A 22415-nucleotide genomic window follows, 5' to 3' on the forward strand; every position below is an offset into this window, starting at 1 on the left:
ACACGTTGCTAGACATCTCTAAGCCTATTTCCTTACTTATAAGGTTATGTGTGTCCTGCCCAGCCAATCTTTAAAGCAAGTCTAAGCCCAAACTAAGAAATGTATGTGAAAGTGTTTTATAACAAAACAAGCCACTATGAAAATGTATTATTGTTTTAGACCAGTGATCTCAAAGTGAGTTCTGGGAACCACTGGGAGGGATCTCAGGGAACTTTCAGGGGTATACGAGCTCAAAACTACTTTCATTTTAAGACTAAGACATTATTAGCCTTTTTCACTCTGAACCTCCCATGAGTGTACAGTGCAGTTATTATACTGATAGCTAAATGATGTTATTACTCTGGCAGCTAAGTGTGTTTGTGTGTTCTTGTGCTTCAAACATTTCTGTTTTAATTTCAAATACATATGCTCCTCGACTTACAATGGAGTTATGTCCCAAAAAACTCATAAGTTGAAAATATCTTAAATTGAAAATGCATTTAATACATCTACCCTTACTGAATCATAGTGTAGAATGATCAGAGCACCTATATTAACCTACAGTTGGACAAAATCATCTAACACAAAGCCCATCTTATATAAAGTGTTGAATATCTCAAGTACCACATATCACTAGCCCAGGAAAAGATCAAAATGCAAAGTACAACTAAATCACGACTGTTTGCACCACCGTAAAGTTGAAAAATCGTTAAGTGGGAACACCATAAGTTGGGGACTTCCTGTACAGGAAATATCAATAGACTTAATCTAACTGAAAAACAAAAGCTCTCTGGGGTGTCTATAATTTTTAAGAATGAAAAGGGATCCTAAGACCAAAAAGTGTGAGAACCACTGTTTTAAGTCTGCATTTTTGAAAGACCTCCAGGGAACAAGGCACCAAACACACATGAGCCATCAAACCAGGAGAACCAGACAGTGGTCTCAGAAACGAAATGCACTTAGTCCTGGATTCTTGGGTCTGAAAGTCTCCAGGTCAAAGATGACATGTGCAGCTCGCTGTCCGGGTCCTGTCTGGCCCATTTTCTGAGCAGGTCAGCAAGCTACCGTCAGGCTAACATGGCGGGCCACCTGCTCTTACAAATGAAGTTTTACTGGAACACAGTCCCCCGCTTCACTCACACATTGTTTAAGGCAGTCTCACTGCCATGGCAGAGGTCAGTGGCTGTGACAGAAACCACATGGCTTGCAAAGTCTAAAATCTTTACTATCCAGGAGTCGAACGCAAGAGCACGATCATGCCACAGCCCTGACTCCAACAGTCAAAGGTCTTTTAATGACAAATGATGAATTCTTAGTTTTTTGATAAATATAAACATTTCATAATCAATAGTAAGGAATGGATATAATCAGCAAAATATTCAAATAATTAAAGCCACTTTTTAAAAAGCAATATTTTATTATTTAAAATTCTAAGTAGAAAAAGTACCATAACTTCAGGTCTTAAAATCCACAGTAACAACTTTTATTTAATAAATGGTTCAAAGCGCAGTGCCAAAAATTAAGATTTGAACTTCACTAGCAGGAAGAAACACTGTAGAATGCACAGTTTCAGAAAACTACAATACATTATTTTAAACATCAAAGTGCCTCAGGGTCAAAAAGACAGGCTGTAGATGCCATACCAAGGTTATCCCTGTCCCAAATAACATTTGTTATCTCGGCAAATCCTCCAACCACATGGTTATAAGCCACGAGCACAACCATCAAAGGACCGTGGAACCACATTCACCCCGGCAGTTGCCACGTTGTTAGAAGTGCAGTAATTAAAGCCGTCGGGTTGTATACAGTGAGAAGGGTCCTCTCAGGGGGACTAAAACACAACAGAGTTGGCAGAAGTGGCTGAGCTGCACAGGTTACAGGGAGGGAACTGCTCCTGCCCAATGCTGCAGCTCAGAAGGCCCGTGAGAAGCGCAGTGACAGGCAGGTGCTGACGGCCACTTGCCCACAAGGATGTGACGTGCGTGGACGTGGCCCTTGTGGACGGGCAGTGCTTTCGAGTCCACACTGGGACAACGCCAACTCTCTTCCCTTCATGTTTCTCTTCGTTCATGTTTCTCCACCTCCCATGTGGGCCATTTCCTCTCTTTTGGCTGAAGGGTAAATATTAGTACATACTAGAAATAGTAAAGTCTGAAAATTCTGCTCAATTTAAAAAAGATCACGTCTTTAAGAAAGGTTTTTGGAGGTTCCTGTACCACCCTCAGTGCTTCCAGCTTCTAGTTTCTGTGTGAGGAGTACATTCAGCGTCCGGGTTCTATGCCGGTGTGACTGGCACATTTCTGGGAGGCCGCGCGGGAGCTCACGGGTGCCACCAGCGTGTGTGGTGCTCGCTGTGCCTGTGCCCTCTCAGGACCAGCCCCTGTCGAATCCTCTGCCCCACTGCTCCTCCCGCCTCGGCCCTCCTCGGAGGCTCTTCCGTCACACTGGCGGGCTCGAAGGCCGGTGGGTCCTACGGGACAGAGGGTGGGTTACTACTCCGAAGGCCACAGCGCAGGAGTGTCAGCACCTGTCTGCACGTCTGGGGCCTGATGATAGAAACCGTCTAAGGGAATCAACCTTGCAGATCAAAATCGACCCTCTTCATAGCACTGTCTCAGAAACCAGGTATTTGAGGCCAAAACAAAACAAAACAAAACAGCCATGTGTTTTTTGAAACTAAAAGTTGGCATCTAGGAAAATGTTATTGCCCAAACCAGGAACACTCTGTGGAAACAGCGCGATCCCAGCACTTCCCTCTGGGCCTGAGAGATGAAAACTCAGTCATGCCCGTCTCTCCCCGTCAGCTAAACACAAGCTCTGAAACAAAATAAGGCAGGGACCCTCAGAGAGATGCTTCTTACATGTATGTACTAAAACAGTTGCTAACACTGGGAATGAGCAACTTCCATGTTGATTATTCCTGCCTCCCCCTAACAGTGGAGAACTGTGAACTGCTCACTTTATGCAAAATACTAGCCCACACTTTCATTAACCTTTTGGAGGCAGAGGAATAAAAATAATGCCTGAATAAGTACACAAAAAGCAACTGCTTCAGTGCATGAGACACTGGCAGCCAGGGAAGCACAGGCTGATCTGCGAGTGAGACCTGTAACTAGGACAGCCCCTCCGCTCCTGAAAGGCCCTCCAGCCTCGCTGGCCAACCCAGTCTCCTGGAGGCCTGTGGCCCAGCAAGCAAGCCTCCTGCGTAGCACACCTCCCTGTCCCTGCAGAGTGACTGCCCAGCCTTCTGATGCCACCGCAGGACCCATGTGTGTGCTGTGAGGATGACTCATGGGCACTATCTTCAGACTTTCTCCATGATTCACCAGCTCACCTGTACCTACTCTTGGAGTATGTGTGGAGGCCCCTAGCAGGTCCCCACCAGGGGGTTTGACTTAATTTTCCTTTCCTTAGTATAAGCCTGGCCAGTGAGAGGAGTGGGAGAGGACTCTTGGCAGGGCGCATCTGTGTGTGCCACAGAGTGTGAAGGCCGATCTGCAAGTGCACATGACCTGCCCGCCTCACAGCAAGGAGCTGTGACACAAAGCACCTCATTACGACCACGTTATGATTAGCTTTAACTGAGAGAACTGAGTCATCGTGCATTCCCCCAGATGACGCTGTGCAAATCCCCAAATCACTCCCCACTGCTGAAATAAAGAGGCAGCTGAAAAACAAGTATTCATTATGAACCCGTGCAGACCCACAGCTGTGCTCTGTGTACCCTGAGATTAAGGTAAGTACAGAAATCTTGCAGAGGCAAAGAGGGCCCTCCTCTGGATGTTAGCCTCGCCCTTACTGGAAACATTTAAATGATGAACATCTCTGACACACGCCATGGATGGATCTGAAGGGAGCCAACTGTGAAGGTCATACACTGTGTCCCCACTCATGTGCACACTTGAAACTGCAGAATCGCAGTCAGAGGACAGTGGCTGCTGGGGCTCAGGACACGGGTGGAGGGTCAGTATGCAATGGGGCCCGGGCAGCCCTCGGTGACCTCGGCTCACTGAGAAGACCGGGGTGAGCACCAGTTCGGGGCCCAGTCCTGGAAGGGAGATGAAACCATTTACAGTGCTTCTCTGGGAAAATGTCATCTGAAGACCAACTAACTTCAACTCACAAAAGTGGGCAATGCCAATCCTGTGCTGTCTGTGCAGAACTTACAGGCATTTATGGGCTGTCTGATCCTGCAGAGCAGTAGCTCCTGGGACAATGCAAGGTCCCACACCATCAGAAAACAATCCTTTGTTGGTTTAATACAAGAAATTCCATTTGGAAAAAGCAGCTGTAAGACTGGAGAAGTGCAGTTTACACTCTTAGACTAAGGGGTGGACATGGATGAATGCGGGGACATGGGGTGGAATGAATGGATCCCCAAGTGAGGAACAGAACCTTGTTTCCCTGCCGCTCCTTCCCGGGTGCCCGGCCATCAGTCGCCTTCTGCTCCTTCCGTGGTCCCTCTGCTGCCTCCACAGCGACACCTCCATCCTGGCTCCCCTTCTTCCCTCTGTCTTGGGCGAATCCTTTCCCCCATTTCAGTTCATCTTCGTTCCTTCTTGAAAACCTGTCAAACCCGTAGGGAGCTCTGTGCTTTCTGCCCTCATCCAAGTGGTATCTTTGTGTTTCAAGCTCTTTTTCTCTAAATCTCTCCACATCCGTCTGCTCTTTATCACTGTCAGTGTGTGACCTATGATTCAATACAAATCATCAGCAAGTTCACGTAAATGGCTTGTCATCCACCTGCCTTCCTTTCTAGACTGTATGTTCCAAAAAGGCAGGGAACACCTGGGTGGTGCTCACCCTGGACTGCTGAGTCTGCGCAGTGACGGCACACAGCAGCCTTTCAGAAACAACTGCTGAAAAGATGAACAAACAAACAGCAATAACTGTAATACCTGCCATTATACTCGACTGACAGGTATGTAATGAGTGTTTTCCAGTTCTCAATAACTATCCAAAGTAAATATCACCCCCTCTTTTTTACAGAGAAAGTGAGACTAAAAGGGGTCACAGATGACTTCCCCAGGAGCCCAGATGCACGACCAGCATGGTGCAGACTGACACTGACAGCCTAATTTCTGCTCCAAGCACAGCTGCAGCTAACTGAAATTTAATAATGCCTGACTAATTATATGTATGTATAAATTAGAGTATTAAATGAACAGGAAGTAAATAAATGGTTGCTTAGCTCACTGGGTTCTTACACTCTTTCCCTCCATGAAACTGAGAGTCCTCACACACCTCAGAGAAAGGATCTACAGGCACAGTATGAATTCCTGCCAGAAGTATGGGTGTAAGCACTGCTGTATCATAAACAACAAAAATGGAAATATCCATGACATAAACTGCAGTGTTAAAAGACCATGGTTTTGATAATCGTGTATTAATTAATTTTAGAAACAAACCGATAAACCAAAACCCCCCAAAGAGGGAAAAAATGCTTTATCAACAACTCTGTATGTAAGGCAGTAACAAATCATTCAGATTATTGTGAATCTGGGAAATTAACAGCCCAGTGCCATGACCTTACCATCTTCCCTCCCAATGAATATCCACTTCCATCAGCCCATGAGCAGACCTGCCCTGGGCACTAGCAGATAGTCAATGGCCAGATGCAGGACATGGGCAGGAGCCCTGGGTCAGGGGACAACACTGAGGACCCCAGAGAGGAAGGCAAGCCCAGCTGCACATGGCCCTGCAGATGGTGGGGGTCAGGGACAGGAGGATGCCAGGGAGGGGCTGTCACGTCTGTCTGCACAGAGCTGCATGTCATGAGTAAAGGAAGAGAGTGGGGCAAGACCACGGGATGAGGCATGTACAGCTGCTGACCAGGAGGGGCGACGACTTCAACAAAAGACTGAAATTCTATTTCTTTATTGCAGAAGACCTGCAGGCCTACAAGACTGGGTTCTCAAATTTACAATTCTGTAGATAAACTGAAGGAGGGCTGGAAGAATGAATGAACAGCATATTTCAAAACAGAGAAAAACGACAGACTGATAAAAACCATGAAGGAAAACAGACCGGGCAGATCCTGAAGTCCTAACGCGCAGCACAGGAGGCCAAGGGGGAAGGCTTCAGGAGGGAAAGAAGAGGGTGAGGAGGCAAGAGTTCAGGCCACGAGAGAAGGAAACTCCCTGGATGTGACAACAGGCTCGAGACTGCAGAGAAGATGGGTTTCCTAAGTTCCTGGCATGACTGATGAGAAACAAAGACAAGTGTACTGGCCTAGCCTGGCAAAATTCTCGGATTCCAAGAATGCTGTGAAATAAACACACTGTACTGACACAGGACACATCACCATGACCTGATGCTGACGTGTCACAGAAACACACGCTGCTCACCTGTCCCTGAGCTCCTGTGGCATGCTGTCCACGGGCCTGGCTCTGATGGCTGCGCAGGAGGCACACGGCTCCCGTCTTCCACCTCCGGCATCAGCTTCCTCTCCTCCTTCCTTGGGTTGCTCTGTGGTCAGTTCCTCTCCCTTTTCTGGTTTCTTAAGAAGCTGAGAAATTTAATGCTAATAAAATATCACCTCAAGAGCATATTATAAAAGAAGTTGTTAAATAAATTAATCAAAAATATATACCAATATTGGGCCCAAATGTTTGAATAGCAAAAGAATGTCAGCGAGAGGTCCAAGAAACAGGGTTTTCGTTCAATACGTAATGGGACGCTCAGCCAGTGAAATATTTTGTGGTTATGAAAATGATGTAGGATAATCAATGTGATGAAAAGATGGTCATATTAAGGAATAAAAGGATGTTACAAAAGAGTTAAGTCTTGTATATTTCTTAATAGATACAGGGGAGGCTTCTGAATATTTTCACCACAAAGAAAGGATAAACACATGAGGTGGCTGACACATTAACAACCCTAACCTGATTGTTATACAACATACACATGCATCAAAACATCAGATTGTACCCATATGTCTGTACAAGTACAATGTGTCAACTAAGATTTTTTAAAAAGTTACAAAGCAGAACATGCACAAAGATCCAATTTCTATTTGTATGTTAATGTCCACACAAATTCACACACACACACACACACGTACACACACACACAGAACTCTATCTCCAGGTTCTCTGCAACAGATTATGGGTGTCAGCACTGAGACGATTTCCTTTTCTTTCATCTACAGGTTCTAGCTTTTATAAAACAAAGTATTTTGCTTTATATGGATGACTTTTAGAATAGTTTAGTTTTCAAACATTTATTATTCTTTCTCTTGAATCAGAGCAAGTGCCTGGGATGCGTCATGTGGTTCGTCTCTGCAATGACACATTCCCCACTCTCTGGCTCACTCTTCAAAGTTTAAGCACCACAGGTAGAGTCATTTCTAGAACAGAAACAGAAAGTGTACTTCGGAGAATTCTGAACTCACTCACAAAAGTGAATATATTTTAAACTGCAGTGTAGCAAAACTATACACAGATATATGTGATTACATGAGTCATTTCTCATCAAACGTGTGCACTAGGTCTGCCTGTGTACGTCCTCTCGTTCTGCCTACAGCATCCGTGAACTTACACATCTCCCTCAGGTAACTGGGATACGTTTGTGAGAAATGCAAGCCACAGGGAAGTGCAAGTTTCCATCCGTCCGGCCATCCAACAAATAACTTTGCGCACCTATGCGTGTTTCTACTCATTACACTTCTGACACCAGACGTGTGGTGTCTCTTCCAACACCACCTCATCTCTCCAATACCAGCTGGTGTCCTACGTTCAACTTGATTCTCACATTGTCTGCCTGGAGCTAGCATTAGATTCCACAGTTTGAGGACTCGGTCCCACAAGACTGCCTCCACTTCACATGGCAGTTGCCAAGTCCTAGGGTGTCACCGGACTTCTGACCAACCACCTACAAATTCAGGGGGTTCCCATGATCCCCACTCAGATGTGATAACCTGCTAGAATGGCTCACAAAACTCAGGAAGGCACTGTACTTACTGTAACCAGTTTATTATAAAAGATTTGACTCAGGAACAGCCAAATAAAAGAAATGCATGGAGGTAAGTATGGGGTGAGAGGTGGATCAGAGCTTCCGTGCCCAAACCCTCTAGCACCTCAATGTGGTCCCCAACCCAGAAGTGCTGTCTTCTAGGTGTTTTTAATGGAAGTTTCATTACATAGGCATAACTGATTAAATCACTGGCCCACTGGTAATTAACTCATTCTCCAGCCTCTTGCCCATCCCCCCGCTCCCTTCTCAGAGGTTAGAGGTTGGAGGCCAGAGGTCGGAGGCCGGGGGATGGGGCTGAAAGTCCCAACCCTCTAATCCTGCCTTGGTCTTTCTAGTGACCAGCCCCTGTCCTGAAGCTCTGTAGGCCCCAGCCTCCAGTCCTCTCGTTGGTGTACAAAAAGACACTCATCACTCTGCAGACTCCAAGGGTCTTGGGAGCTGTACACCAGGAACATGGTTGTGAATGAGACAGACATGTCTCTGTATTGAAAGAACTCACACCTGACATTCTAGCTGAAGGAGGGGTGGTCAAGGGGGTAGGGAACAGTGTACACAATGACAAAAAATATAAAAAAGGAAACAAAGGAATAAGACAATTTCAGTTGGTATCAGGTGCTGTGAACACAAAATAAAAAAGAGTAAATGGGGTGGAGACATGGAGTGAGGGGAAGGGGCAGCGTCCAGAGGCTCTCTGTGAAGACAAGACGGGAACTTAGAGTGTGAGAAGGAGCCACAGGTGTTCCTGGGAAGTTCCCTGTTAGAGAAACATGCAGACATGCCTGAATTGGGATCAGCCAGTGCATCTGAAAAATAGAAGTAACAGCAGTGGAGACTAGCTGGGGAGCAGGCAGGAGAGAAGCTGGGGCGGGTCTATCGGGAAGCCAGCGGCCGCTGACAGTGTGGCTTGTTCACACATGCAACCCAGTCTTTCATGCACCTACACACACACATCCACATCTGTGCTTACACGCATACATGTAACCCGGCCACACACATGCACTTGTCTGTGCTTCTGCTACATATATGCAAGCTGGTTACACATGCACACATCTTTTATTAAAGAGCTTCATAAGAAGGATCTCACAGTTTTTCTAGACAATGTCGTCAATACCCTACAATTTATGCATTCATGAATTTTATTCATGACTTTGGTATCCTAACTTCCCACTTCAACTTAAGCCCACTGCTTGGTTTTAGTCTCAGAGGAAAAGGAAACACAGCTGGGTTGTTCTCCTTGAGTCCCATTTCTCTGTTAATAGAAGCAGTGAGGGTGTCCCTCTTCAGCTCTACCTTAAGGTTATTGTATTTTGGCCTCCACAGATTTTATTTTTCAGTTTTTTAAAACTTAAATTCTCCAAATAATTTATAAGAAAGAGATCCCCAAATCGAGTGCAGATCCTTACTAAAAGCTAAACTTGGGGTTAGATGACCCAAATCTCACACACTGTTCAGCCACAATTCCAGACTCCTCAGGATGAAAGCCAGGGTGACTCATGGTCACTGGGGCCCAATTTGCCACCAACATTTTGTTTTAGTGGATCTGGAAAAGACTAACTCTTTTTCTTGCTGCATTTATGTTCTGATTTCTTTTCTGTATGAAGGTATTGAACTTACATTTACTAACTTAAATTTGTCTAATTTCTTTGGCTTACTTTGGATCTAATTGCATACTCAACAATGTAAAAATAAAATGGAATATTCCAAATACTTTTAAGTCCTACTTAAAATTATAGTCGAAATTACAGGCTACAGATTTCAATGGTTCTTTTTGAAAAACTCTCAGTAAGAAGCTGTTGACAAAAGTGATTTTGAGAATCAAAGCATTAGGTACTGGGTTGGCATCTATTCTTTGTTCAGAAAGGTAAATGAGAAGGTTAGACGATATTCGTGCAGTGTGACCATAAAATTTACAAAATGTCATGACATGACAGAGTTGAATTTCTGCAATGACAAAGACATTCCCTGTCATATTAAGGTTTTATTAGTTATTTTCCAAGGGCTGTTAATTTTTACTTTTGAGACTATGTTTCTTACAGGAAATATATTTGCTACAATTTTGTCATGCAGAGTTGTGTCTGTATCCCTAAATAAGCAGGAACAAACAGAAAATACTGTCTCAGAGTCGTTTCCTGAGGAATACCCTGGCTTTGCCCATCAGGTATACCTGTCCTTGCAGACATGCGCTGGGCCGCCTTTACTTAATGGTCTTGGTTGGGTTCCACAATTTCATCAATGTCATTACCAGATTATAGATCTGTACCCAAAATATCAACGTTTCAAAGCCAAGTTAAAAGAAACTACTTGGTGACTGTTTTGGGACAGTTTACCCATTCATCTTGTACATCTATTGTTCATCTTTGAAGCAAATGTGCTCGAGCAACATTACCTGGCTCCTGCCCGATACCTTTCATAAGCCTATATTTTGCAAGAATGTCCTTCAACTTTAAAGAGAGACACGTCAAGAAAAAGTCTTCAGAATTTATGCTATTCATTAGAGCTGTTCATCAGACATTTTAGACACATACCTACCTGCTTGAAATTAAGTGGGGCTGCTTGACTTGTTTTGGCCAACAAGACGTGGGGAGAAATAGCACGTGTCACTTCTGCATGGAAGCGTTAAGGCCTTGTGCAATCTGACACTAGTACAATTTCCTTTTCTGTGTCATAAAGACTGTGGAAGCTAATGCCAACATAGGGCCTCCATGAGCTTGGGGTCACCACGTGACTGCCATGGCAATGTTGTGCCTGTGCACAACAGACTCACAACACAAACAAGAAATAAGCTTCAGCTAGGTGAGACCAATGAGATGTTGAGACTATCTGTTACTGCAGCATAATCTAGCCAGTCCTGACTGATACCCATGGTTGCGTGTTTTCATAAGGATGTTGTTAAAAAATTTTTCTCTCCATCACAGGTGAACCCCATGGGATGGGAGAAGTTAGTTTAGATCAAAGTCCTAGAAGAAGCTCTGCTTCCCTTGAAGAACAGTATTCTCCTAATGATGTCTGTTCTCTTCAGAATTTGAGTTCTCTTCATATATAAGGAAATCTACATTTCTGCATCAACTTTTCTGTTTTGACTGCTGAGAATGTTCAGTATGTCATGACATGACACAGTTGAATTTCTGCAATGACAAAGAACTTCCCTGTCATGTTAAGGTTTTGGTTTATTAGTTATCTTCCAAGAGCTGTTAATTTTTACTTTTGAGACTATGTTTATTGTGGAGGGTTAGAAATCTTGATTTTCATTTGATTTTTAGAATAGGGTTTTTAGGTAAATACATATATGGGGCAAAAGCCCTTGGGTAGGAGGCCACAGCCTACAGCCAGAGGGCAACAGCCCATCTAATCAACTCTAATCGCTGCTTAGGTGTGGGATTGTATATTTTAATGATTTTAGAGCTAACAGGTGGTTGTCATACTGATCCTGTTAAGAGATTTTAAGAACTGCTGAAGGGAAAGATGTGAAAAAAATGTTTGCTAGGGGCAAGCTGTCTGTTAGGGGAAATTTTAGAGATAATTGTACTTAGATTTTATAGTAAGAATGTAACTTTTGCTTAAGGAGAGGTTATACTTTAGATAATGAGCCAGTTTGACCACCTTAGCTTTTCACTAATTGTACTTTGGAATGTCATATTGTTAATTTTACTGATGTTACTAGTTTCCATTGTTTAAGCTATACTTAACCATAGATAACTTTTGTAACACTGCCCATGTCCTTGTGTCCCTTTGTGATGACTAAATCAACTGAATTTTCTTGTGAAACTTCCTTGTCTTTACAATAAAAAACAGAAGCTAACTTTGAATCAGGGCTGTACCCAGTTTTCTCCTTCTAACAGGGGAGTTGCTGGGGTGCAGACCCTTCGGGCTTCTCATCGCATTCATGGTGCTTTGAGTAATCCTTTTTTTGTCTCTGTTACACAGTGAGAAGTGTAACAGTTTATTACAGGAAATATACTTGCTACAATTCTGTCATGCAGAGTTATGCCTGTATCCTTAAACAAGCAGGAACAAACAGAAAATACTGTTCTCAGAGTCGTATGGCTCAATTATCTCTCCCCCACCCTTTCCTTTCCTAGTCTATCTTTCCCCAAGTCCTGTTTTTTTTTTTCCTTTATATTACACAATTCTATTGAATCCCTATAAGGTACCTTAAATCCTTGTGGAGTGAGATAAGATACACATTAGGCTGAAATCTAGGTTTAATAAGGTCATCTGAGCAGAATACTAAGAAGATCAGATCCCAATTCTGGACAATACATTTTAGAGAGAGAAAAAATTCCCTCTGTGCATGAAACCACCCCATGAGTGGATGAAACTGGGCAAGAGACTGAGTCAGCTTCACAGGAAAGGCCAAGCCAGGGGCTTTCGGATATGTGCTTTTTGGCCAGGAAAACTTTTCTTTAAAGGAAAATGTATGCGGAAGCCCGAGATGTAACATTTAAACATGGGGCTCCTCCAGGCAACGCATCCACCACTCTATACCAGGAGCTGGGCCTCCCTGCCATCCACCCCCCAGTCCTCCAAACAGCAGGTCCAAGGAACCCGTAGAGTTCTGCAAACACAGTTTGAAAACTACTGTTGTAGAATGGAAAAAAAGGAACTATAATAAAAAAAGATGAGATTAATTTAAAATGTCTTTAAAATTCTAAAGACCTAAGAAACCTGAAAGGTATAATTAGTATAGCAGAATTAATTTTGGAAAATTTAATGTTTCCTCAAAATTACCTTAATCCTTACTTCTTTCTCAGCAGTTTTCTTTTGCTTATCGGCCTCTTTTCTTTTACATCTTTCCTCTTCTCTTCTTTTTTCTTCTTCTCGTGAGCGTTTCTTTTCTAACTCCCTCCTCCTCCGTTCTTCTCGCTTCTCTTCTCGAATTCTCTAAAGACATGGAGAAGCAGGTGTATAAATTGTGTGAACAGAATCAGCAGAAGCAGGAAGGACACTCATCAGTGAAAAGGTCAGACCCACCTGCTTTTCTAATTTTCTGTTTTTAACATACTCCAACAGAGGTGTGGTTCTTCTAGCTAAAACACAAAAATTGTAATGTAGTATTTAACTTTCTTTTCTTTATTTTAAATGCTTGTTTTAAATTTACCTTTAACATCCTAGGGCAGGACATTACTGTTTCTTCAGTTTACAGGCACACACACTGTACCCAGGGGGGTTCTCACTCCACTACTACAAAGTCAAAAAACGTGGCGCTACCAGCAATTTTATGCATAGCAGACATGTAATTCTTGATTCTTAAAGGAGTCTTAAAATATTACAAAGATGGCATACGAGTAAAATGAATACAATGCATTACACTTCCCAAATGTTAATGAGTATCTCTTCTCACTTTTAAAGGTATCTGAAATCATTAGATAACATATTTATATGTTCACTTTGATTCAACACATTTTCTGTGAATTTCTTCCTTTTCTGCTCTCCATAGACAGTGGTTTTGAGCAACATGGATGCCTGTAATTTCTTATAATACGCACTCTGTAAAATCAGAATGACGGGACATAAAACACTATAGCACAGAAAACGACTCCACTTGGCACCAACTACCAAGGAATGAACATTTCCACAACTTCTAACTTCATCCTCAACTTTTATGCCCCGACCACCCTGGCCTGACCTGGCTGTCAGGTGCCCAGACTACGCAGGCCCACAGGCACTGCCTCTCACAGGGACTGGCTCCGAGATGGATGGGTCCCTGGCCCACAGACATGAGAACGGGGTGGGAAGGTGGAAGATGCTCTGGGTCTGTTCTGTGGGTTTGCAAAATCTCAGATTAAATGGGACCAGGAAGAATCCCTGGATGTGCCTGAAAACTGACATGACATTTCCAGTATTGTGAAGATCAGGAACTAATCAGGATTACAGCAGAGCCCTTATCCAGGGATCCCTAATTTGGAATTAAGGACCCTTGACACCCTGACATGCCGTATCAAATGGCATCTGCCAGAGATGCTCTGCCCAGGCATGGTTGCTGTGGGGAGGAGTTGCGACAGGGCAGAAGCCCACATTCTGTGTCAGGTGCTGCAGCCATGGAGAACCCACTTCCCCCAGGTGGCTCCTGGGCTGACTACAAACTCTGTCGGGGTCAGTACAGCTGGCCAGCTAACATCAGAGATCAGCCTTTTGAATGGGCACATCATCTCAGATCAGCCTGCTCTGTGGAAGGCCTAGACTTGCTGGCCAGAAGCAGGTGAGACCACCTTGAATGAGCTCCACAGCCTGATCCGCCTGCCTCCCCTCCTCTCCTACAAAACACCTGCCCCGTTACCCACAGGACTCACGTGAAGGGTAAGGGGGACTCTGTATGAGAAAGTGCTTCACACAACATAAAGGTACATTATTTATTAGATAAGACATGCATGGCCATGTGATGTAACACTAATTGAACCAAGAGAAGTACCTGTTGCCGCCCACACAGTGCCTTACCCACAGACACTGTACCATGTGCTCTATACATACCATCTCACAGAATCTGTGAGCAAACGGGGAAACTGGGGCTCAGGAAGGCCACATGGCTGCAAGTCTTGAGCTGAACCTGAGTCTGTCTGCTCTAAAGACCCCACATGTGCACCACACCAGCATAACAACTTGAGAGTAATATTTCCATTTAATCCTCACTTGTCAGACTTGCTCGCAAGGATCCACTAAAGGCCAAAAGCTAAGAAGAGAAAAAGGCAATGTGCCATGAATTGCTCGGTTAAGATTCAAATTTAAATTGTTAGAAACAGGAATCACAGAAACAAGACTCAGCGGCCTGGTCCTGGACTGAGTTTGTTGCTCACATTAGGGTGCTGAGTTGCATGCGTTCATCCAACCCATATCTGTGCAGCAGGTCCTGGGGACCAGCCACTCTGAAGAACACCTGCTGGAATCTGCAAGAGGTTTTGTGTCTGACCCGCAAAGGGAATGTCTCAAAACAGCCCTGCAGCGACAGATCCTGTAAAGGGGACATTCAAAATAAAGTGAGGGAGAAATGGGAGGAGGGGCAGGAAGGCGAGTTCTGAAAATAACACTCATTTGCTTTTTCTAGTTCTCAGATTTAACAGGCTCTAAGTGAAATCTTGATTCTGCCCCAACTACTGTCTCTCGTTTCAGTCTTCCCAAGCCAGGAATGGTGCCACATCCACTAATCTGCTCAAGTCAAAACCCTGGGGTCTTTCAATTCTTCTGCTCCCTCTCCTCCCACAGCCACTCCACCGCAATCCTGTCTACTCCCCTCCAAGATACATGCTGCGTGTGCCAGCCTAGTTCAGGAACCTCCCCTGGACTACAGCAAAAGTCTCCTATCAGTGACCCTGCCTCTTCTTTTGGTATCCACAATCCAGTACATGTGGGGCAACCAGAGTGATGGGAACAACCAGCCAGACCATGTCACTCCCTCTGTGGTTCCAGTTGCCTCAGAATACATCTGAGCCTAGTACCCAGGCTTCCCAGCCCACTATGATATGCCCCTGCTTCTCCAATAACCCTTTCCCTGGCCCATAGGCACCAACCACCTGCATTCTGCTCCTGCAGCTGGAGCCCCTGCATTTAGAGTTTCCTCTTCTTCCACCGCTCAGCACAGATGGTTTCAACTCAAACGTCATCTCAGAGGGAATCTCCTGACTACTCTCTAAGCCATTATTCTATTACATTATATTTGTGGCACTTACAACACACTGAAATGCTATGGCTGGATTACCTTTGCACATGTTTACTACCTGTCATCCCCACTAGCAGGGCAGCTTGTGAGAGAAGTCTCTTGCCTTCTGTTCACTGTTCTGCCCCATGCCCAGGATCAGAGTGGGTATGACGACAACATGCAGCCTCAGCACACCTTAGTGTTTACTCCAGTGATCAACAGTCCTTTGAGCCACACATTAAATCAGCCGCTATAAAATATAAAAATTTCACTACTAATGAAGAAAATTAATGACTATTTCAATAATGTTAACTTTTCTTATTAACGTATTCAACAAACATTTATTCAGCTCCTACACTTCTCTGTGTTTCAGCTACAAAGATGAATATACAGTTGTGTTGGGGAAGTAGGGAGATGAAATGAGAAAAGTGTTTATGTGGAAGGAGATCCACAAATAAGAAGATAAACTACAAACAGTGTGACTGTCATGTCTTGGAAGTCTTAATGGGTGAGCAAGGCACAGCTGGGAGAGGGGAGCGTCAGAGGGTGGGTCATACTGGGGCATTGAGGAAAGACCGACAGAGCTGCCAGGCATGTTTGGGACTAAACTAAAGCAGTTTGCCTGTTAATGGATAAAGGTGCTTCATATCTATACTTGAGCTTTTTGGGGACTGTTACTAGGAGACGACCACTTCTAAAATACACAACTTGCAGGTGCAGGGCTGGAGGATGGATTCAAGCCAGATTCTGTGCTCTGGCTGGATCTATCCACAGGCTTGCTCAGGTGGGTTCAATTTTTTGAACAGCAGCAAGATGACCACACACATCTCCCTCCATCCGGGACTGCCCTTTTCAGAGGCCACTGCGATCAACACTGTGATACACACTCTTCCCTGACACAGCCAGGCACAGAGCACCCACGTGTCTTCTCCACCGCTCATTCGGAAGCGCTGACACTTTAAACAGAACAACTGTCACTAAAAACCCAGGTGCTCTCCATCAACAAATGCCCAGAGATATTTCCCCAAGCTACCATCCTGCCATCCTTTTGTCAAACTGGAAAACACTCTACATTTCTGCCAAGTTTGCAATGAGTTTCAGTTTCTTATCATAATCATGAAAATAAGGCATAAATACATACTCTATAAATAAATATCTCAACAAAGAAAAGAAGTAAACAAAACAGACCAATGCGTTCTCTTGTCTTTGCCTCTATCTCCCCAAGAAGAGTTTCGGGATTGGCACTGGTTTTCTCTTCCTCCATGCAGTAAGTTTCCAAAAACTTCTTATACTCTGGATCTATAAATTAATGAAAAAAAGAAAACGAACATTCCTCCTCAACTCCAGGAGAGGAACTACGTTTGATCTGTGTGTTTCACAGGCAGCATCTGAAAAAGGACTCACCACCTTCAATGCTTCCGGTCTTGGCATCCTTTTTCTTTAGCTTCTTTTTGGCTGTCTTCTGGAACGGAGCAAACTCGACCACTGCAGGATATTCTACACCTTTAGCAGGAAACACATTCCAAAAACCATCCTGAAATTCTACTACATTCATGTTGGAAAATAATGATCTAGCTTACTTAAGAATTAAGCATAACAACAAGAATGCATTATTAACTATTTAAACTATAATTTAGTTATATTTCCAAGCACCAGCAACTTTAGCATGTCAAACTCCAGATTCAAACAAATGATGAACTCGTGGTAGAAGGAGCAATTATTTATTAAATACAACGATTCATCATGTAGAGGTGAGTACATTCAAAATCCATCAAAGTTTTCACTTTAAAAGGGTGGACTTTACAATATGTAATCAACACCTCAATAACCCTGACTTTCCACCCCCCTCCCAAATAGTTTATCACTGGACCTTTCGTTGGGTTTCTTACTTATATTTTAATTTTTTAAATTTTAAAACATTAATTCAATTATCAATCTGTTACAAAACTTCAAGAAAATTACTTTGCTTAGAAGAGACATATGGCTAAAAGAAGGGGCTTTAAAGGGTACACGATATGTAATATTCCAAGTAAGCATATATTCCAGGTAAGATTTGCTTCAGATAGAAAAGGTGAGAATGGAAGTCACTAGAAACTGATTTTGTTGTTAAGTGGGGGGAAACAAACAGAGAAATGTTCACTAAGAGAATCTGCTATATGCTTAATCAGCAAATGGAACGCTTCTACCTCAGTACTAAACCCACTGAGTAATCATTTTTAGATGTGTCAGTAAGTCAGGTCACGATCACATTGTAACTCTCATTTATCGGGAAGACACTTTCGTGCTAACCTCAACTATTGAGAATAAAGTCAAGAATCAAGAGGAAGGCAGGAACCATATCCTACTCACCACTGCATCCACAAGGCCTGGTACCTGGCAGATACTTATTAAATGGTGACTGAAACACTCCCCAACTTCAAAACTTACTACAAAGCTACAGAAATCAAACAGTGTGGTGCTGGCATAGAGAGAGACGACCATGGAATAGAATGGAAGCCCAGAAAATCCCTTGTACATATGGGCAAATGATTTTCCACAAAAGTACCAAGACCATTCAATGAGGAAAGGACAGATTCTTCTTCAAAAAATGGTGGTGCTGATAACACCAAGGTCCAGGGTTCGATCCTTGTACTGGCCAGTTGCAAAAAAATAAAGGTGGTGGGAAAACTGTATATCCACATGCAAAAGAATGAAGTTGGACCCTTACCTAACACCATATACAAAAATTAACTCAAAATGAATCAAAGTCCTAAATTTAAGAACTAAAACTATAAAACTCAGAAAAAAGCATAAGAGAAATACTAACATTGGATTTGGCAATGAGTTCTTAGATATGGCAATAAAAGCACAGGCAACTACAATAAAAATAGATAAGTTGGACTACATCAAAATTAAAAACTGCATCAAAGGACACAAGCAACAGAGTGAAAAGGCAATCTATGGAGTGGGAGGAAAAATTTGCAAATCATACATCTGATGAGGGGTTAATGCCTAGAATACACACAGATCTCCTATAACTAGACAACAATAAACTAAATAACCTGAATAAAGAATGGACAAAAAACCTGAATAGACATTTCTCCAAAGATGATATATAAATGGCCAACAAGCACATGAAAAGATGCTCAACATCAATAATCATCAGGGAAATGCAAATCTAAACCACAATTAGATAATCACCTCAAACCCATTAGGCTGTCTACTAAAAAAAAAAAATTTTTCAGAAAATAACAAGTGTTGATGAGGACGCACAGCAACTGAAATCTTTGTGTAACTGTTGGTGGGAATGTAAAATGGTGCAGCTGCTATGGAAAACAGCATAGCAGTTCCTCAAAAAACTAAAAATAGAATTGCCACATGATCCACCGATCCCACTTCTGGGTATATGTCCAAAAGAACTGAAAGCAGGGTGTCAAAGACATATTTGTACCCATGTTCATAGCAGCATTATTCACAATAGCTAAAATGTGGAAGCAAGCCAAGTGTCCATTGACAGATGAATGAATAGGCAATATGTGGTCTATACATAAAATGAAATACTATTCACCCTTAAAAAGGAAATTCTGACATATGGTATAGTATGGATGAACCTTGAGGACATTGTGTGCTCAGTGAAATAAGCCAGTCACAAAAAGACAAATACTGTACGATTCCACTTATGTGAGGTACCTAGAGTAGTGAGGGTTAGGGTCGACAGAAAGTAGAATGGTGGGTGCCAGGGGCTGGGGGGAAGGGGAAATGGAGAGTTGTTTAATCAGCAGAGCTTCACTGCAAGGTGAAAGGAATTCTGGAGATCGGTTGCACAGCAAGATGAATATACTTAACACTACTAAGCCGCACACTTCAGAGAGGATAAGGTGGTAAATTTTGTTATACGTATTTTACCGATATTTTTAAAAAGTAAAAAAAAAAAAGTTGTTGAATAAATGACTGAATAAATGAGCACTCAACAAAAATGTCATTCAATTTGTTTTTACCCACAGGAAAAATCTCTTGTCCTCGGCTCAGTCACTCTTTAACAATCTTTTCTATTTTCTAATTTGTTAGCCCTCAGTGGAGAGAAGGAAACACTGATGTGTATGGGGTCGGGTGGAGCAGAGACTGGTCGGTGCGGGAAGAGTAGGAAACAATTTGCCCTGAAACTTAGACTTTACAGCAGCAAATACAACACAAACAGTTTGACAGGAGAGGAGGAGAAAGAAAAAAATATCAAAAGCAGAACCCAAAAGTATAGGGAATTGGAACTATTTTCAGTAGGCGTAAATAACTTGTCCCCACAATGCTGTTTAACAGCAGTCAACGACTGATGTTTATAATTACAACTCTCTCTACCCACGACATCTGAAGAAATGGTCGAATCATAACAGTACTGTGTTCAAGAAAACAGATATAAGCATGAAATACATTTTACGAAATTTCTTTCAAACATGGGTAGAATAATGTAGGTTTGAAACATAAAAAGGTAAAGTTCACTTAACCAGAAAACTCACACAAAACACTTTACTCTCCAATGACAGTCCATAAACAGGTTGTCGCTGTCACATACAATTTCTGGAATTCTTTAGTTTATATACAATTTTAATTTTTAATATAAGTACACAATCATATAACAATCAAAATTTAGGGTCTGATTTTACATTAGTCTCTAAGAACTTCTTAATTAAAACTAACAAATATTTCAGCAAAACTTCATTAATATACTTAGGATTATAACAAAGAATTTAAAAAACCGATGATCCAACCTTTGCTGTCAGTGAAGACATGTCCATCGAAACGGTCTCTAAAGGGAAAGACGTCCCCAGGGTTTGTAAAGTTAACGTACGCTCTTGAGTAAAGATGAGGACAGAGGCTGAAATCAGAGTTAACAGTGAAACGGTTAATAAAAAATTCAAAACTCCTTTAATTGTGCCTCTTGTTTTTTTCTGGAAACAACAAAGCACTTTAAATAAAACCTTTATGCCAAAGAATCGTCTCTCAGTTAATGAGAACAAAATCTGGGTACTTTTTACCAAATAAAAACAAATACAAACAAACCGTCCCCTGAAAGCTTTTCCGTCGCTTGTAAGAGACGGTCAGGCCGGCTTCTCCCCGCACGGAGACGGGGTCAGGCCACCGGCCCTCCGGAAGGTCACTTCCGACGTGTCCGGACCGCGGCCGGGCCCGCCGCAGACCGGGGGACCTGCCGCCTGCGCGGCTGCCGGGGCCGAAGCCCGAAGTCGCCCACTGACCCGCGGGGAACCAAGAGACGGGGGGACCGGGCGCTCACCTCGTGTCGGCCGCCGAGAGCTCGAAGTAGTCGTGCGCGGGCAGCGGGTGCAGCTGCTCCTCCAGCTGCTCCTTGGACAGGCCGGGAGGCAGCCGTCGCACCACCACCTGCGGGCGCCGCTGCGTCAGGAAGGCCAGGCCCGGGCCGCCGCGGAGCCTCCTGACGGCCCAACGTCCCGCGAGGCCCCGCCCCCCAGCGCTCGGGGCCGCCCCTCAAACCGCCCCCCAGAGGATGGGGCCGCCCATCGCCCCGCCCCCAGCGCTCGGGACCGCCCCTCTCCCCTCCCCCCAGCACTCGGGTGGCCCCCTCTCGAGAAGTCAACCTTGCTGGGGGCCGTCCTCTGGTCCTCGCGAGGTTTGCTTGCGCTGCCCCCACAGCCGGAGGACGAGGCTGGCGGCGTCTCCGGCTCTCGCCGCGGCGACTCCCGGCAGAGCTGGGCCTCCATGGCCGCCGGCTTCTCCCTCCCGCTGGGCCCCGAGCCCCTCGTCCTCGGCGCGCACCCGCCACCGGAGGCCAGAGCCTCGCGAGAACTCGCCGCGCCCCCCCCCCCCCCCCCCCCCGCGGCGCTCCGAGCCCGCCCCGGCCAGTGGTGACCTCGGGCCGGGTCGCTCTGGGAGGCTGTGGGCGCCCGGCCGCCAGGCGGAGCTTGTTGTGGGTCTGTGTCGCGGGCGTGCAGGCAGCGGAGCTTCTGCGCAGAGTGACATGTGGCAGCCCGAGGAGCCACGTTTCCCCATTGCCTGGAGGTTTTTGTTCATTTCTGTCCGCAGCCCGTTTCATTCATGGCGTCTTTCTTCCGAGAGCGCCAAGCACGTGCAGACAAAGAAACTAGAGAATGAAGCAGCTGAGGCTTCAGGAAGTCAAGGGACTGGAGCAGCCACTGGCAGAGACCGGGGGTAAACCAGGTCATGGCTCCATCCACTACTTTTGTAAAGAAAAATATAACTTTAACAAGCGCAATTTGCTTCTGTACTAATGCTTGCTAAAAACGAGAAAACATAACTAATGCCATTTTAAGTAAGGCAGCTTCTAAGGGGATATGCAGAGGCCAGGCAAATCAAGGCAGACCCAGGCACACAAAATTCCAGGAAGGGAGTAATCACCACCCGGTTCCAGGAACTGACCAGTTCCTTATCTAGAGGCCACCTGGCCACAAGGAAGATAAATGATTGGGAAATACACTATTCCTTATCAGTGTGCCAGCCCGCTAAAGCCCACCAATAAATCCAAAGGTCACCTCTGATAACCTGTAAGCAGTATACAACTCATCCTGTTGCCAAAGTCTGTCTAAAAAACTGTATAAAAAGTGCTTGTGTTAAGAGCTCGGGCCGCTTCTGTCTTGAAGAATGAGCGACCCCAGCATGCTGGAATAAACTCCTCTTGCTTGATTGCAACGGTCTCTGTCTCGTGGTCTTTGTGAGGTGAGCCATCCCAACGTGTGGGATTTGTGCACGGTGCACAAGTCTTACATTTTGTCCTTGAGCTGCCATCTAAGAACACACCTGAGATGGGGCATGTTCAGTGGGCTTGAGACTCTGAGAGCAGTGACAGGACAGTTCTCTGAGACCC

The 22415-nt window shown here is 44.3% G+C and overlaps 1 protein-coding gene across 3 annotated transcripts; it reads right to left on the reverse strand.

Moving 5' to 3' along the window:
• Positions 1–1440: 1440 nt before the first annotated feature.
• UPF3A (UPF3A regulator of nonsense mediated mRNA decay) lies at positions 1441–21351 on the reverse strand. 3 transcript variants are annotated; one of them, XM_063102444.1, is made up of 10 exons: positions 21172–21351; positions 20850–20956; positions 20326–20432; positions 16988–17086; positions 16772–16882; positions 12925–12980; positions 12694–12834; positions 6327–6487; positions 4375–4669; positions 1441–2449 (listed from the first exon to the last, which is right to left on the reverse strand). In XM_063102444.1, exons 1-10 carry the CDS (start codon positions 21292–21294, stop codon positions 2300–2302), a joined length of 1350 nt encoding a protein of 449 aa, XP_062958514.1. In that variant the 5' UTR covers positions 21295–21351; the 3' UTR covers positions 1441–2299. The 3 variants fall into 3 exon arrangements, with proteins under 3 accessions (XP_062958514.1, XP_062958515.1, XP_062958513.1); XM_063102445.1 differs by having other exon boundaries at positions 4375–4546; positions 12682–12834; XM_063102443.1 differs by having other exon boundaries at positions 12682–12834.
• Between the last annotated feature and the right edge of the window lie 1064 nt (positions 21352–22415).

The sequence above is a fragment of the Cynocephalus volans genome, chromosome 7, assembly GCF_027409185.1.
Source record: "Cynocephalus volans isolate mCynVol1 chromosome 7, mCynVol1.pri, whole genome shotgun sequence".
Taxonomy (NCBI): domain Eukaryota; kingdom Metazoa; phylum Chordata; class Mammalia; order Dermoptera; family Cynocephalidae; genus Cynocephalus; species Cynocephalus volans.

What these genes read in the sequence shown, in the direction of transcription:
- UPF3A (XM_063102443.1), bottom strand. Translation starts at nt 21,294, where the DNA reads ATGGAGGCCCAGCTCTGCCGGGAGTCGCCGCGGCGAGAGCCGGAGACG. An exon ending in AGAGGACGGCCCCCAGCAAG is followed by an intron (nt 20,957 to 21,171) that starts GTTGACTTCTCG and finishes CGGCGCCCGCAG; the next exon opens with GTGGTGGTGCGACGGCTGCC. An exon ending in GACCGGAAGCATTGAAGGTG is followed by an intron (nt 16,883 to 16,987) that starts GTGAGTCCTTTT and finishes ATTAATTTATAG; the next exon opens with ATCCAGAGTATAAGAAGTTT.